Source organism: Labeo rohita, chromosome 9, assembly GCF_022985175.1.
Source record: "Labeo rohita strain BAU-BD-2019 chromosome 9, IGBB_LRoh.1.0, whole genome shotgun sequence".
Classification (NCBI taxonomy): domain Eukaryota; kingdom Metazoa; phylum Chordata; class Actinopteri; order Cypriniformes; family Cyprinidae; genus Labeo; species Labeo rohita.
In genome coordinates, this window is record NC_066877.1 from 12614255 (window position 1) to 12631890 (window position 17636).

At 36.6% G+C, this 17636-nt stretch overlaps 1 protein-coding gene across 1 annotated transcript in view; it reads right to left on the minus strand.

The window, feature by feature from the left end:
* wnt6b (wingless-type MMTV integration site family, member 6b) overlaps positions 1–17636 on the minus strand; it is a 29058-nt gene that overhangs the window by 7971 nt on the left and 3451 nt on the right. The window contains exon 2 of the mRNA XM_051119240.1: positions 12802–13022. Within this exon, the coding sequence (XP_050975197.1) occupies positions 12802–13022 (221 nt within the window). The remainder of the gene's footprint in view (positions 1–12801; positions 13023–17636) is intronic.

The window sequence follows — 17636 nt, forward strand, 5'->3', positions numbered from 1 at the left end:
TTTAAATGTAAATTTAAGTTAAATTAATGTTGTTACCATAAAATTCTGGCAACCACAGCTACCAAATTGTACTTTTTTTTTTTTTTACAGTGAGGGCATTATCTGTACATTTGTTTTAACCCTAAAACACAACATAATGCAATGAGTGATTCAAAATATGAGTAAAACAACTTGGGAAAATTAATACGGAAATTTCCTTTGTGTTAACATTGGGCCATCATTTTACAGACTTTCTTTTTAACAGTGAATTTCATATAAATTGTGACCCTGGACCACAAAACCAATCTTAAGTCACTGGGGTATATTTGTAGCAATACCCAAAAATACACTGTGTGGGTCAAAATTATTGATTTTTGTTTTATGCCATAAATCATTAGGATATTAAGTAAAGATCATGTTCCATGAAGATATTTTTTAAAATTCCTACTGTAAATATATCAAAACTTAATTTTTTGTGTAGTAATATGCATAGCTAGGAACTTCATTTGACAACTTTAAAGGTGATTTTCTCAATATTTAGATTTTTTTGCACCCTCAAATTCCAGATTTTCAATTAGTTATATCTCAGCCAAATATTGATGTATTCTAGCAATCCATACATCAATGGGAAGCTTATTTATTCAGCTTTCATATGATGTATAAAGCTCAGTTTGGAAAAATTGACCCTTATGACTGGTTTTGTGGTCCAGGGTCACAATTATGTTCTTCAGAGCTTTATATTTATCAAAGAATGGTTCAAAACGATCACAGTTTTCTCAAAATATATTAAGAAGCACAACAGTTTTCAGCAACAAGAAATGTCTCTTTAGCAGCAAATGATTTCTGAAGGATAATGTGACACTGAAGACTGGTGTAATGGCTGATGAAAATTCAGCTTTGCCATCACAGGAATAAATTACCTATTTTAAAATATATTCAAATAAAAAAATGTTTAATAGTAATAATATTTTAAAATTGGATTGTTTTTACCGCAAACATTAGCGACTTTGTTAAAGTCTGTAGTGTAGCTTATCTTTCATTTGTTTTAAATTTCTTTTAATTACAAACAAGAAAATGACCTGTTACTCTTCCTGTCAAAAGTTATTTTGATAGAAAATGGCAGGGCATAAGCCAGTTCACTAAATATTTATTAAAATCTAACATTTAATAATGGTAATTGAAAACAAATTCTCTGCAATAACAGAAAAGAGACAAGAGAACAGGAAAAGACTGGAGAGGTTGGAAAGGACAGATGTGTTTAGCAACTCGTAGTAAGGGAGTTGAAAGGAATGACTTTTATCCTGTGTAAACGCTGGATGCAGTGAGCGTGCAGTCACTCTTCAGCCATGTGCCAATTCTGCATCGCATGATTCAGTGAATGGGATTCATTAAAGCCAGTGAAATGGAATCAGAGCTCAGAGTGAACATACACACACACACACACACACACACACAGAAACACACACAGAAACACACACATACAGATATTAATCCCAGCTGTCCATTCACACGCCCACTGTCGCCTTCATACTGTGAAACAATGTGTGTGTGTTCCTGTTTTGATACATGTATCATGGGCATTCTGACAGCACCCCACCTGAAAACACCTGTAGCTTTCTGGCGCACAAAACACCAACCAAGTCTGTATAAACTGAACACTGTACACTACATTACTATCCAAACATGCAGAGAAGCAGCTCCTCTGCGACATGCATTGATACTCTTATTATGTGGATACCATGAGTCCCTCCAGGATTTCACGACAGCAGAATTTAATGCAAAATCAGGCAAACAATATTTGAGGCATCTTGAATTTATGTTTTATGTAAAAATGTTAAACTGAGACGGGGAAAAGCAATATTTGCTTTAATATGAGGCAATCCCATTTGAGTAATGGAGAGTGTATTTAATACTTAATATTTACAAACGATCTCTCCAAATCATTCATTCATGACCTACAGTTGTCTATTGTCTTTCCAACCGTAATGTTTTCAAAAATGAAATTAAAGAAACGCAGCTGCACAATCGATGCAAGGTCTTGTTTATATTTATGCGTTACATGCTTGGGAAATTCCTAAAGGTCTAATGATACTATTATACTAACAAATATAATACTGAATATGTATATTAGTTCTCCTAATGACTTATGTCACTAGTACATTTAAAGGGGTCATCGGATCGGGTCATCACTTTTACATGTTGTTTGAACATAAATGTGTGTTGGCAGTGTGTGTACACAACTACCTCATAATGATAAAAATCCATGCAGTGGTATTTTTATAATCTTTATAATCCCCTTTTTCAAATCAGGCCATTCTCAGCCTCTTGTGAGTGTGACGTTACACCGTCCTATGCCACTCCCACGATAATTGATTGACATTACCGTCTTACCTTAGACCCGCCCTGAATGAGCTGCGTGAGCTGAGAACAGATTGACCGCCATTGTGTCAACTCTGGTGCAGGGAAAGACAAGAATGTCTCTGATTGAACGATTAAGATGTTCCGTTGTTGGATGTAGTAATGAACATAGCAGTCGCCATTTACTCCCGACATCTGAGCCGCTGAAGACGTAGAGGATTAACGTTACTTTTGTTTTTGAAGGAAATGCGCCCAGCGATCTACATAAATGCATCAATGTTTGCGCAAATCATTCGTGATCCAACTTCACCTACAGCAGAAGTGAGTGTAAGGGTTTTTATGCATCTTTGCAAATTGCCTTTCTTAATAATGTGCTAGTCAGTTTCACGGCTAAATGCAGCTAAAGTAAACATTATGGCTTGTCACCCCACAGATAAGACGGGCGAGGCAAGCAGACCAAAAAAAAAAAGGTTGTTTTTTACACTACCACTGAGAAATTTTAACCAAAGTATGTTATAGACTTCTCATTAAGAACCTAAAGAATCATATCAACTTGTGGAAAATGGGTGTCTGATGACCTTTAATCTTCAGTACCTCTCCACTTTATTTTTTGACGTGGAAGTATGCTGTACATATTTCGCATCTTGCGAAAAAGTTCCCCCAGATACGTTTTTGTCATGAGACCAGGGGTATTATTGTAAGGGGTAGGTTTAGGCTTGGGGTAGGCGTAGACATTAATAAAACACAATTTAATAGGTAGAAAATTAAATTTATTTGACGTTTTAAAATAACGTACCATCTGCACTACATCTAAACCTGCCTGATAGTATATGAACAAAAGCAAATGGGATGTAAAAAGCAATCGCAAGCATGCCGTTTTCGCTTGTTTTTCGATCTCTCATCTATCAGCTCTTTCACTGTGAGTCATGTTTTTCATGGCGTTCCATATTCCGTATCCTAAAGCTGCCTTTCCGCTGTCTCTGACATTTGGATACGATTGTCGCATTTCCCCCCTAGTGGCAGTCACCCAGAACTTTCCAGAACCGTTACCTCGGCATAATCACCGTGGTAAAATAAATGATTTTAATGAATAGAATTAATGTATGAATGTATCATCACAAACATCCATAGTATGATGCATTGTTGTGGAAACAAACTAGCTAGTCACGACTGTTTCTCGAACACGGTCACATCTCCGTTGTTTGAACCGCATTAGTTCAACAATGTAGGGCCGTTGTTAATGACGTCACATGCTGTGGTGGAGTAATAACTTCTGCTATTTAACTGGTTAGAGATCTCTAAAATGCAGCTATATTGAACATGCCACCTGATGACTAATTTACTAATTTTTTGTTTCCTGTCATTTTGCTTTATCTGATGTTTGATTCTCTGCAGATTCCCTCTTATGTCATACTCCGGGGTTCCCTTAGGCATGTCTGCACACGCACACTATTCATATATATGAATAGCATATTTATATATATGCTTAGTTCCATGTAGTTCCAACCACGTAAGTTTGTGACGCTGTTTGCGAATGTTTGTTTGAACTATGGTTTCTGGAAACACCAAATCGTTTAACTATGTTGGTAACGACAAAACTTGCGACCATAGTTGGCTAACGATACTTTTGGGAAACGCACCCCTGGTTGATGTGTACACGCTCTTCCAGAAGAAGTGCCTATATAAGGAATCCCGCCCTCTATGACATCATACAGGGCCATACTTGGAAAAAAAAACATTTTCTGAAACTTATATAAACCCTGAAGGAGTGTCTTTGGCACAGAAATACTCTGTCATAAGTCCAGCTATTTTTTTTTTATACTTCGGCCATGTTTAGCATGAGGATCCAACTCTTGAACAGTGTAAATAAGTCAGAATGCATGAAATAGCATTAGCTATCCCCTTTAAATAAGTACTTTATTTTACTGGATATGCACTTTTTGTAATAAGTGAATCCAATGAGTGGAAATACTGTTATAAACTGTAAATAAAAACCAGATATATAAACCCCACATAACCCTGTTGGGATGGGTTGCAGGTCTGTTGTGCATTACTAGCAGTATCTGGTTTCAGTTCAAGATGTCATGAACCACCTGCATGTGTGTGGCAGGAATCACTATATTCAATTATAAATTGATCATATTTGACGTATGCTGATATTTCTGAGTACATTCATTTAGATTACATAATGCCTACAAATGAACAGGCATCATAAACCACATAAGTGATTAATCTGTCTACAATATAGTAAAGATACTTTGTCATGCGATAAAATCATAGCCAGTCAGAACATATAGTGGTGATATTTAAAGTCAAAATGACATAGAAATTCACATTTATTTTCTAAATACATGTTATAGGTCTTACTGTGAACAGTTCACCTGTGTATGTTATATATTTGTTTTTTTCTTCTCTCTGGCAATATATGCAGAACTTCTCAAATCATTTATTTCCTCCAAGCTTTAGAGTGCAACAGCCACATGTCAAAATCTAATCCACAACTGACTGAAACAAGTTCTCGCCCTATTTTCCCCCCACTCTATGTACATCAAAATATACCAGGGTTTCTGCAGGTTTTATGGGGGTAAATTTAAGACTTTTTAAAGACCTTTTTAAGACCAACTAAAGAAAATGTAAGGAAAAAATCGAATGGAAAACAATGCAGGAATACGTTCATACAGTATAGTTCGAGTTTTACTGTCACTTTTTTTTTTTTTAAATTAGCAGCATCTAGTAGTTGTTTGTTTTTAGTTCGTTTGTGTTTTCCCTCTTTTCTTCACTTGTAAATGTGTTGTGCGCATTTTACTTCCACTTTTAAATTAGCGGCATTAACTTTTATTAACAAAACGAATAAAAATACACCATATATGCCTAATATAAAACAATAACTTACACAAAGTTTAAATAGGTATACAAAACTGAAAATCAGTAAACATAGTCTTGTCTTTCTCACCTCTCACTTCTTGTCAATCAGCTCGACTCACTCTCTTCACGTGATAAATGAAATCCGATCAGTGATGCGACTGTCGTTCGGCACACTGCATTGAGTAGCCGCGTTCAGTTTTAATTGTATTGTTTGTTTTCTAACTGAACCAAATTATTTTTATTACTATAAAAAAATCTAAACGACAAATTCTTCTTCGGGTGACTGACAGATGAAGCAACACATACCGCCATCCGTATTGTTTAACCTAATGAATATTGAGCGACCTAAGCCATGTAGAAATTACGCTTTCGCTTTACTTTAAAATGAAACGCATGAGGAAACCATCCCTCACGAAAATTAATACCATTATCATATGAATTTAAGACTTTCTGCTCTGATTTAAGACCTTCTCAAGGCCTTTTAATTCACAGAAAAGCGATTTAAGACTTTTTTAGACCTGAGGTGTTAGCTCAAATCCCATTAGCCCCTGTTAGTAGATGTCCTCATCATTATGGAGCCATCACATATATTAGACCAGCAGTTTTGAAAATCTGGGTTGTGAGCCACTCGTAGGTCATGTAAGAATGGTTAAACCATGTTCATACAACATCGGAAATATGAAAAACATATATTTTTTAATTCAGTTAACCAGTTTGTTGATGGCCTAACTGGCACAGATGTGGTGCAGCATGTGTCACAGATTACAGCAGTGCTTCCCGCAGTGTATTTCAAGGTCGGTACTGCTCATGTGCTGTAGGCCTAAGCAATGACAAACATGCGGGCGACCTGTATAGCTCACTTCACGAACAAATGATTCTTATCAACAGGTTCTGTTATGAATGAGCCTGATGAATCCACCTGATGAACTCAAACTGAACTGAATTAATCAGAATAGCCACTGAATCATTATGTGACTCACTTACAGAACTGCCAGTTCAGTGGATCATTATTAACCCATTAGTCTGCTGTTACTTTAATGTTTATCCTTTATATATATATATATATATATATATATATATATATATATATATATATATATATATATATATATATATTAGCATTCACATGATGGTAAAACTGCAATGAAATTGCTAAGTAGGCCTTACAAACATGGAAAACGACTTATTACCCTGTCAAAAGTTATTTTGAAAGTATATGACAGGGTGTAGACATTTACAAATATCAGATTTTTTTAAATAATTTAATTTAAAAGAAATATGACACTTTTTGGCTATATATACACTACCGTTCAAAGGTTTGGGGTCAGTAAGACTTGTAATAGTCTTTAAAGAAGTCTCTTATGCTCATCAAGGCTGCATTTATTTGATTAAAAATATAGAAAAAAAACAGTAATATTGCAAAATGTTTTTACAATATAAAATAATGTTTTTTATTTTAACATACTTTAAAATAGAATTTATTCCTGTGATGAAAAGCTGAATTTTTATCAGCTGTTACTCCAGTCTTAAGTGTCACATGATCCTTCAGAAATCATTCTAATATGCGGATTTATTATTAGAATGATCAGTGTTGGATAATATCAACAGTTGTGCTGTGCTTTGCCAAATATTTTTTTTTTTTTTTTTTTTTTTTTCAGGATTCTTTCATGAATAACAAGTTTAAAAAGTACAGTGTTTATTTAAAATATAAATATTTTATAACAATGTAAATTATTTATTATTAACTTTTAATAAACTGTTAATTATTAACTTAATACATCCTTGGTGAATAAAAGTATTAATTTCTTAAAAAAAAGAAACAATAAAAATGTACTGACCCTAAACTTTTGAACGGTAGTGTAATATATATATATATATATATATTATGCTTATTACTGTACAAATGTCTCTTAAGACCCCCAAAACACAGACTGATGTTGTCATGCTGGCTTGTAGGTAAGTTTTAATCTAAAATAACTAGTTAAGTATTGTAGAGCAGAAAAAAGATTGTTTCTAATCATTATTAAAATAAAATTTCCATTACTTTTCCAGATCAAATTTCTGATATTTCCAGATTTTCCATCCCCACGGGAAGCCTTATATTACCTCAGCCTTTTTGAAAGTCAGACATATCATGATCAAACTATATTTTGTAAACAGTGTAACATCCAGCATTTGAACTACGACAAAGACAAAATTCGCCCATCTGGATCCACATTAATCTAATCCAATACATTCATACGACGGAGGTTGTCATGACAGACAGAGGGTAAAAGTCTCTTGATTTCACCTCCCTCTCTTATTTTTTCCTCCAAGACACAAATTCCAAACAAATTTTGTGCAGCTGTCTATGCCCAGGCCTGCCTAGAAAAGAGAGCGAGAACTTAATGCCAGAAGGGGCTTCTGTGAGAATTAGCAAATATTTTTTTAATACTCAATCTTTGAGTCAATGAAGCATGGGGCTGCAGGATGAAAAGAGATGAGAAGGCAGGGCCCCTCCAGCGGCTCCACCGGTGCTGACGGGCGGGAATCATTTTGATTGATTTATTTTGCCACCATGTGCTGCCTGCATGCAGCGAGGGTTGAGACAATCTCTAACGCTATGCAGATCTTGTTGCATACCTGGGATCCACTTTTATCAACTGCAGGCAACCGCAGCAACACACACATACACATCCTCATGGATAATATGAGTAATTCTCAGGCTATTTGACCTCAATTTCTTGGTCTAAACCAGAATTTGGAGCATGACAGAGAAGTAAATTGTGCATTAATACGAAATGCAAACTATAACAGGGTCCACATGAAGCTTAACCTACACTTAGAAAATCAGTTTGAAAATTCGCTTTCACACTAACAAACTGAAGTGAGGTCTGACGTCAAATGGACTGTCTCAACTCTCAAAAATGTCCAATACAGTTACTCTTGTGCGCACAAGGGATCCATTACAACAGGACTGGCTGTCCCTTTAAATGATAACACGTATTCATGCAGTCCCTCATGCTGAGTACACTGGCCTCTGACCTGTTCCAACAGTGGGGTTTGAAATAAAGTGTTCTTGAACAGGACTGAAGAATGCCACGTGGTTATGCGCTTTGGTTTGTAGCATACATTAGGGGTTTGAAATGGGATTATATAGAAAAAAGGAGCATTTATAGTCTTAATGCTTGCAAAAATGGTCTGCCTCCAGGCTTGGAGATGTTCTGCAGAATTGTTTTCTGATATAAGCTTACCTTTTTATCTTTTTCCCTGCCTCTTCCTCTCTCTCTATCCCCTGCTCTTTTATCAAATGCACGCATGCTTACGAGTTCAAATGTGAGTTCACGATCACAACTATCAGAATACTGAAGATACTGAACACATCTGCTGCACAAATGGCCGATGTGTGGAAAGGAGGATGTTGTTTCTGATAGTAAAATTTGAGAGGGGGGACCAGGCACCTACTATATGACACTTGCAAGATAAGATGTAAAATAATAATTATTGACTTATTAGGAGGATCTAGATTCATTTAGCCTATTTTTATATACACTACAGTTCAAAAGAAAATAATACTTTCATTCATCAAGGATGCATTAAATTTATTTAAATAGAAAATTTTTACAAAAAATATGTATTTCCAATAGGCTGCTCTTTTGAACTTTCTTTTTATCGGTTCATCAAGTATTCTGAAAAAAGTATCATGATTTCCACAATAATATTAAGTAGCTGTTTTCAACATTGATAATACATTTTCTTGAGCACATTAAATGATTCTTGAAGGTGCGTGACACTGAAGACTGGAGTCCATCGTAGGATTATATTACATTTTAAAATACATATAAAATAGATAACAGTCTAAATTTTTAAAAATTTTAATATTACTGATATTACTATATTTTATTATTTAAACCAATATATTACTGTTATGCAGGCTTGGTGCATAAGAGCATTTTTAAATACATTAAAAAATCTTCCCAACCCTAAATATTTCAAAGGTAGTGTATATTAAATATGAGTGTTAAAAGCTTAGTTTTTTATATAGGTTTAATAAATAAACACAAGGAAAAAAAAACGGTCTTTCTCTCACCATTTATGGCATAAATTAAAATATAATTTAATATAATTTAGAATTCGAAAATGTGGGTATAGGAGCATGCTTGTTTCATTCTGAGGCAAAATGTCAGTAACCTCTGTACATGAGACAATGCTTGATACCAAACATATTTATCGACACAGACAGAAACAAGAGGTCTTGACAGCAAAAATAATGAGGCACATTCCTGAGGTGACAGGGCAAATTACGCACACACGGCGTCTTTATCATTTCTTGGGTTTCTAATTGGAACCGCATATTGTCTGTGAGCGATTTTAACGACTTCATTACAACCTCAGAGACAACATGTAAGAGCAGCCGGCAGCATTTCCAGCAAATTCTGGCATTAGGAGGCCGCTCCCTTGGGCCAAGAAAACAAGCTCTGGTTTACATGTTTGAATAGGGGAAGAAAATAGCCCCCAGTTATTTAGCAATGGAAGAAATATGTGACACACTTTGTACAACCCTATCACTCGGTGCAGGAAGTGAACCTGCCTTAGCAGAGATCTCAGCTCTGACATGTGGTCATTAGAGCCAAGGCTCACGGTAATTGTGGTAAATGCATGAAAACAGAAGAGCACTTAAGCCTCACCTATAGACACAGAGGAATTTATGATTAATTTCCATTTTGTGAGGCAGTCTCCAGTGCTCAGTCTAAGATGGGCTGATGCAGACAGAGGAATCATGTTGCAATCCGTGTGTGAACACGTCCACACTGGAGGCCAAATCGTGAACTCTCAGCTCCAGACCTGGATATGACAAGCCTGCATCTCTCTACATCACTGCGATATGGGCATGTCTAAAGAGAAATCTCATGTGAAATTAGGCAAAAAATCCTAATGACCATCTTAATCTCATACCCTGCTGGCTCAGGGCAGAATATGCTCAGCCAAAATAGCACCCTCTACTGGTGACAACCAATTAGACTGTTTACAAACAAAAATGGTGAGCAACATGCATCATGTAAAATTTATCACAATATATCCTTTAAAGATTTGCTCATGGATACTCATCGGAAGCCAAAAACAGATTAGGGTTAGGGTTAGTAGAATAAGTTGACATGTACTTGCAAAGTTACCACTGACTATAGTCAGTAGAACGTCTGTTGGGGGACATTAAGCAAACAGTCTACTAATACTCTCACGACCGGCAGTGACTAGTTACATGTAAAGGCGTTACGTAATTTAATTACAAAAGAAACGTAACTGTAATCTATTACAGTTACTGAGAAAGATGTGTAATTAAAGGAGAAGTCCACTTCCAAAACAAAGATTCACAAGGTACTCACCCCATTGTCATCCAAGATGTTCATGTCTTTCTTTCTTCAATCGTAAAGAAATTATGTTTTTTGAGGAAAGCATTTCAGCATTTTTCCGGTGCCCCAATTTTGAACTTCCAAAATGCAGTTTAAATGCGGCTTCAAACGATCTCAAATGCGGTTGTAAATGATCCCAGCCGAGGAAGAAGGGTCTTATCTAGCGAAACGATCTGTTATTTTCATTAAAAAAATACAATTTAAATACTTTTTATTCTCAAACACTTGTCTTGTCTTGCTCTCGTTGAACTCTGTGTACTCTGGTTCAAGACAGTAAGGGTATGTTGAAAAACTCCAATTGTATTTTCCCCCTCAACTTCAAAAATCATTTCAAAATCATCCTACATCACTGCAGAAGTACCAACCCAGTCTTTGCAAAGTGAACATGCAAAGAAGATCAAACATCCTTAACAAAAGAGGTAAAAAAAACATCGATATAGGATGATTTTTAAGTTGAGGGAGAACATGAGATGGGAGTTTTTCGACATACCCATACTGTCATAAACCGGAAAAAAACAGTCCAGGCAGAGTAAGACAGGATGAGCGTTTGACATTAAGAAGTATATAAATTGTATTATTTTTATGAAAAAACATAATTTCTTTACAACTACAGAAAGAAAGACATGAACATCTTGGATGACAAGGGGGTAAGTACATTATATGTGAATCTTTGTTTTGGAAGTGGGCTTCTCCTTTAAATTAGTTACTTATGAAAATGTTAACGATTACAAAGGAGTTCACATCTGAATATGACTGCTCTAAAATACGAGACACCAATATTTCAGGAGTCTAGGGCACAGAATAGCACACACGCTTATTCAATAACTGTTATTTCCAATTTAGGTTCATGTACATACTTTATTTTTTAAGATTAATTGCTTTTTTTTCCCCCAAGGCATTGTTAGATGTGTTTCCTATCATAGCTATGCAAAGATTTAATTTTACAAAAACAGTATCATAGCTATTAAACTATTTATTTTTTTACACTTTATTTTAAGGTGTCCTTGTTACAGTGTAATTATACATTTAAGTACTGAGTAATATTAATTAACTACATGTACTTACGATATGGTTAGGATCAAGGTTTGGCTTAGGATTACTTGCATGTAATTACACATAATTGTTAATTGTTCTCATAATTGTAAGTACATTTAACCTGTAACAAGCACACATTAAAATGAAGTGTTACCATTTTCGTATGATTTTAAATCTGTATATATACACTCATATATAACAATCTCAAAGTAAAAAGAGGTGTTAAAATCTGATTTTGTTATAATAAACATTATTAATACATTATTATAATCTTAATTTAAGTGATGAAAGATTTTGAGAAGTCTGACAGTAATCAGTGTTGAGTGCTACTTTAAGGTTAACCCTGCCTGCTTTAAATGTTTGCAAAATTTTTAATTAGTTTAAAATTTAGAAAAGTAACCAAATGTAATCCGTTACATTACTTCAATGAAGTAATCGAAATAGTTACACTACTTATTACATTTTAAATAGAGTAACTTGTGATCTGTAACCTATTACATTTCCAAAGTAACCTTCCCAAAACTGATGATTGGTAGCTGACGTAGTTGCAAGGTAGTATATTTTTAGCAGAATGTGGACTATCGAAATAAAGTGTTACCAGAGTTCTCATTGCAAACTGTGGCCTAAACTACCAGATGCATTTAAACTATCATGTATCGAGCTAACTCTGATCGCTATCCATCAAGAATGCATCTTGGAGAGCATTTATACTTAGAATTTGGGTTGTAAGATCTTTAAAGGAAAACGTTTCCATAATATTAGATAATGATAGACATTTTAGCATCGATGCCACTGTTGCGAGGTAGAATAATTGCCTCTACTGAACGAGGTTAATCCAACGTGAGAAGGGAGGGGATGAACCCTGCCGATGGCCTAATAATTGTAGAGGCTACGTTAGTTTATTACTCTTCAAAGGGCTAAAAAATGTGGCAGATCAATGATTGTGCAATTTGGGGATGGTTTTTAGAGAGCAATTTAAAACAGAAGAAAGGCATTGAGGTAAACTGGGCACAACAGCTGGCCTTGTTCTCTCTTGAACTTGGTTCAAACAAGCTGAAATGAGGGCACAGACACTCTAGGTCTGAGGGCCGGAGTTCACGGCCTCAGAAAGATGTCGCTGACCCATAATCGAGACAAGGATTGATTTGAGAACCTAGTCGAGACAAACGCTCACCTTGCTGGAGAATTTTGCCAAAGTATTTGTTCTGGCTGGTACAGTTCCAGCGTCGAAAGCGGAACTGGTATTGGCATTCGCGCACGCCCAGCTTGGCGCCCTTGGCGACTTCGTTGACGATCTCCGGCTGGGTCTGGCAGAGTTCGGCCTGCTTGCCAGCCAGACGTTTGGTCTTCCTGCAGATGCTGTTCGGGTCCATGACCAAGGGACTCCCCACTGCCCTGAAACGAAAAAGCTTCATCAGATGACTCATGTTAGCTACACAAGGTTTCGCAAGATAAAGTGCGGTTATCTTCTCAAACCACACGGCACACAAACCACTTTAAATGATGTAAAGCATTATAAATTTAATGTTCTGTTGCTTTACCGCAAGGTTCACATTAAGGTCTGAGCCGATCCTCATTCGTTTAGGGCTTTTCTGGGTTTTTAGGCGTACTCATTGTTCCTTGCGGATGACAAAGAAAATATACAGAAAAAAGACAACTACTAGAGTCAGACACACTATAATGTCAGCGGTAATCGAATTACCCCTTTGAACATAAACAGATAACATTTAAAGCAAAAAAGCTGCATCTTAATTGCTGGGTTTTATCAAAAGTGACGACAGACGTGTGTTTACACTTGAATCAATTGTTTATTTCAACTGCTAATGGGAGAAGAGGCCTCAGGTCCAAAGCGTTGAGCGGCCTGCCAGAGCTTCCCGTGACAGTCGCTATGACGTAATGTGAGAACGGCACAATCCTCCGTTTTTTCCTTTTTAATAACTCTCGCCGTATTGGAGCGGAGTTCAGCGTCTGTGATCCGTGCAGCTCGAGTCGGTTTTTATCATTACGTTGCTGTATGGGGGAGCAGAGCTCTGTGCGAATACCTCATTGCTTTTCATTCACCCCTGTCAAGGCTAATCTTTCAGACTAATAACATTCATCTGCCGTGTGAGTTTGTTTTAAAAAGTCAAACCAACGCTCTTGCCAGTCGCCTTCCATGGCGGTCCGATAAGAAATATGAGAGAGGAGATAACAGGCTTTACAAGTGATGCATCCCATCTTGATAGGCCTAATATTTCATTTACATACAACCATTCAACAGTCTTTAGACGTGGAGCAGCGCGAGTGCGTTTTGCTGTGATATATGTTTAAAAGGCACTTCGGATTCATTATACATTCAAAATTTTATATAGGCAAATTAAGTACTCATATAAATATATTTTTTTCATTTTATTCAATATTTTTTTAAGTCTTTTTACTCTCACTATAGCATGACACTGTGTCATAAGACATTCCCAGTTTCTCTAATTTCAAATGCTCATATTTGTTTTAGTGGTCTGATGTGAGAAATATTCCACATATGTCTGGCCGCATGGAGTACAATAAACTTATAAACATACATTTTTGATGGTCAGTGTTCCACTGAGGTAAAATGAGTAGACTTTCATAGTCTTTTTTTTTAATTGCACATGTCTCTCAAATCAGTGAAGGTCAGACTATTGTTTTTACAGTTCGACTTTAACCATGTATTACGTTGCAGTTCCTAATAAAATCACAGGCCAACTGGCACATACTCGCCAATGTCAATTTTTACTCGCATTCGGCGCCTGAAGAGTGTTCATTTTGGACCCTGCCTATAGCAAAAATTTGCAAGAAATGTTAACGCTGTGTATTCACTGTGTATTATGCATAACACTACTGTAAAGCAGTATTTATTTATCACAAATACCTGATGACTTACAACAATTTAATTTATAATATTGTTAACAAGAACAATGTTGTATCTCACTGTAGAAACACCAAATAAATCTCTGTTAATCTCCTTAAATAAAATTAAAATGTTGATCTGGTTAAAGGGATAGTTCATCCAAAATGAAAATTCTGTTATTAATTACTCACCCTCAAGTCATTCCAACCCCGTAAGACCTATGTTCGTCTTCGAAACACAAATGAAGATATTTTTAATGAAATCTGAGAGCTTTCTGACCCTGCATAGACAGCAATAGAATGGACACATTCTGGCCAAAAAAGGTAGTAAGGACATTTATTGCCGATGTTTACACATGTCGAAGACTGACATGGAAGAGAAGAAATTGTTGAATAAAGTTATTTTTGTTTTCTTTGCACATAAAAAGTATTTTCATAACTTCATGAAATTAAGGTTGAACCAGTGATGTCACATGGACTATTTTAATGATGTCCTTACTACCTTTCTGGCCTTTGAACGTGTTAGTTGCGTTGAGAGTCTGAAAACTCTCAGATTTCATCAAAAATATCTTAATTTTTGTTCTAAAGAAGAATGAATGTCTAACGGGTTTGGAACAGCACAAGGGTTCAGTAATTAATTATTGACAGAATTTAAATTTTTGGGTGAACTGTCTCTTTAAGAGGAATATGCGATGCATTGTTTTGATCATAGAGACCCATACTTAAACCCTCCGTGACTCCAGATCTCATTTTCATCTATTATTATTATTTATTGGCAACACATTGGATTACATTTATTTGAATGACATTCAGACAATGTTTCTCATCAAGATTTTTGCATCTAAGTTTGATTTCAATTTGTTTTTGACAGTCTAGTGCCCCACCAGGAAAAGTCTAGGTGTTCCCTACGGCCAATCCATCCCTGGTTTCCGAACAGGCCTGTAATAAAGCCTCTATTAGTATCTCTCACAGATCTTGATCTATGACGCACACACCCCTGCATGATAATAATGTGCAGCCTCTGATTATCTACAAACCTGCGAGCTTCTCAGCGCCAGGATCACTGCTTAAATAATGGAACCACATTTTACAGCAGGAGGTGTAGACTCGTAAAAGAGCAGACAGTGTTGGAGCGACTCTCTCTTTCCAAGTCCTGTTTCACTGTCAAAAGGGGCGAAGCAAAGCACTGGCTTTTAAAGGAAAGCTTGAATATCACAAAAGCGGCCCTGGGTTGCATATGTGGTCACATTATGGCTTGGGTGATATAGAGATGAAGATATTCATCTGCGTCTGATGAACCATCCCTTCCCTGGCTCTAATCGAAACCAGCCACCACCAAGACATAACAAAAGACAAAAGAACATGCCTGCAGAAAGAGTCAATCTGAACATGACGATGACTATTCTAAGATCACTTCTGCCATTCGTCATACAGCGATTCACATTAATAGGGGAATAAGAATGGTATCTAAGTGGAGGACAATTATCCTCACGGCTTTATTCAAAGCCACTCTTTCCTGCTTCGTCTTTATCTGGTGAGACTCCTGGATGTGATAAGCATGAGATGGGGCCTAATCATAACATGGAAAAAGATGTACCCAACTTGTGCAATCAGAAATATCCAAAAACAGCCACACCGTGATGTATGAGAGAGATAATGCAGAGGGGGAAACGGAGGGGGGAACTGTGATTAAGAGAAGTTATCCAAATAATCAGTGCGAACATACACATGCACATTTATCTTTTCATAGACCTGTCGTCCTCTGCGCCTGCTGAGACCTCAGGTTACATTATGAATTGCATGGTTACAGATAAGTCTCTTCTTTTTTCACTTTGTGAAAGAGCGAAATTCATCCCTACTTAATCCCTCAAGTATGCTGGATATGAAGTCAGTCACGACAGGGCTGGAACTGCACAGAGTGGCTTGGGTTCACTTCTGTGGCGCGTGGCGCAGAGCCATGGCACAATCTCCTCTTGGAGCGCGCCACTAAATCATGCGAGTGGAACCACGGCGCTGCGCAACTCCATAAATACGACGCTGTCTGTCACACACAGACGGGACAGACCCCAAGTACGAGAGAACAGCAGACCATGCTCGGAGGTGAAACACTGTAAGTGTGGCAAACGGGCCAAGCTGCTGTCATCTAATCGTTATCTGATCCATCTCTCAAGGCCGCTTGATTGGATATCTCTCCATTCTCCAAATGAGATTCGCTTCTCCCAGATTGAACATCGGAGAGGAGACTCTGCAGTCTGGGACACGCTAATATACACTGGTTAATTCCAATAGGAGACCTGTGAGTGGATAAAAAAAATTACAAGTCTGTTGTCATTTATTTACCCTAATGTCATTCCAGACCTGTGTTTTTTGCCCATACAATGAATGCCAATGTGGGCCAGTGTTATTTTTTGGACCCCACTGGCTTGCATTGTACGGTAAATAAAAAGAAACAGTTTTCTTTTTGTTTTTTTTTTGTTTCTGCAAAAGAAATGAAGTTATACAGGCTTAAAACTACATGAGGATAAGTAAATAATGACAGAAATGTCATTTTTGGATGAAATGTCCCTTTTAACACAGTGGTCTTTAGTCAGGGGGGGCAGGAAAATTATTTAATCTAAAATAATAAGAAAATGTAATTTAATTCACATATGCATAACATAAAGGTGTGAATTAAAGAATTGTTTTTTATTAGCTAAATATAAATTTGATTAAAAATCCCCTATTTCATTGCAACATTTAATTATTATTATTATTACAACCTCTTCAATAATTCTGGAACAAAGTTAATTGATTTAACATATCAACATTCCCAATTTCTGTTGTAAACAAGTAGCTTTGTCATTATTACAGCAGAACATACCGGAGGAAATATTATAGTTTACATTTCATTGGATAATGGAAGCCTTCAAAGTCAAAACGGCTGAGAACCGCTGCTTTAATAAAATAAAGTGAGTGTGAACACAGATTGGGTCACACACTGGCATTTAAATGCAAAAATGTTGACTTAGAGTGTATTCACACACAGACATAAAAGCGAGTGGGTACGGCGTGTGCACAGGCACACCTGTCCGACAGACTCCTGGCGGGCCGCCAGCACATGACCCCAAAGACTCCAGAAGAGGTGAGGCTTCCCATCGCTTCCTC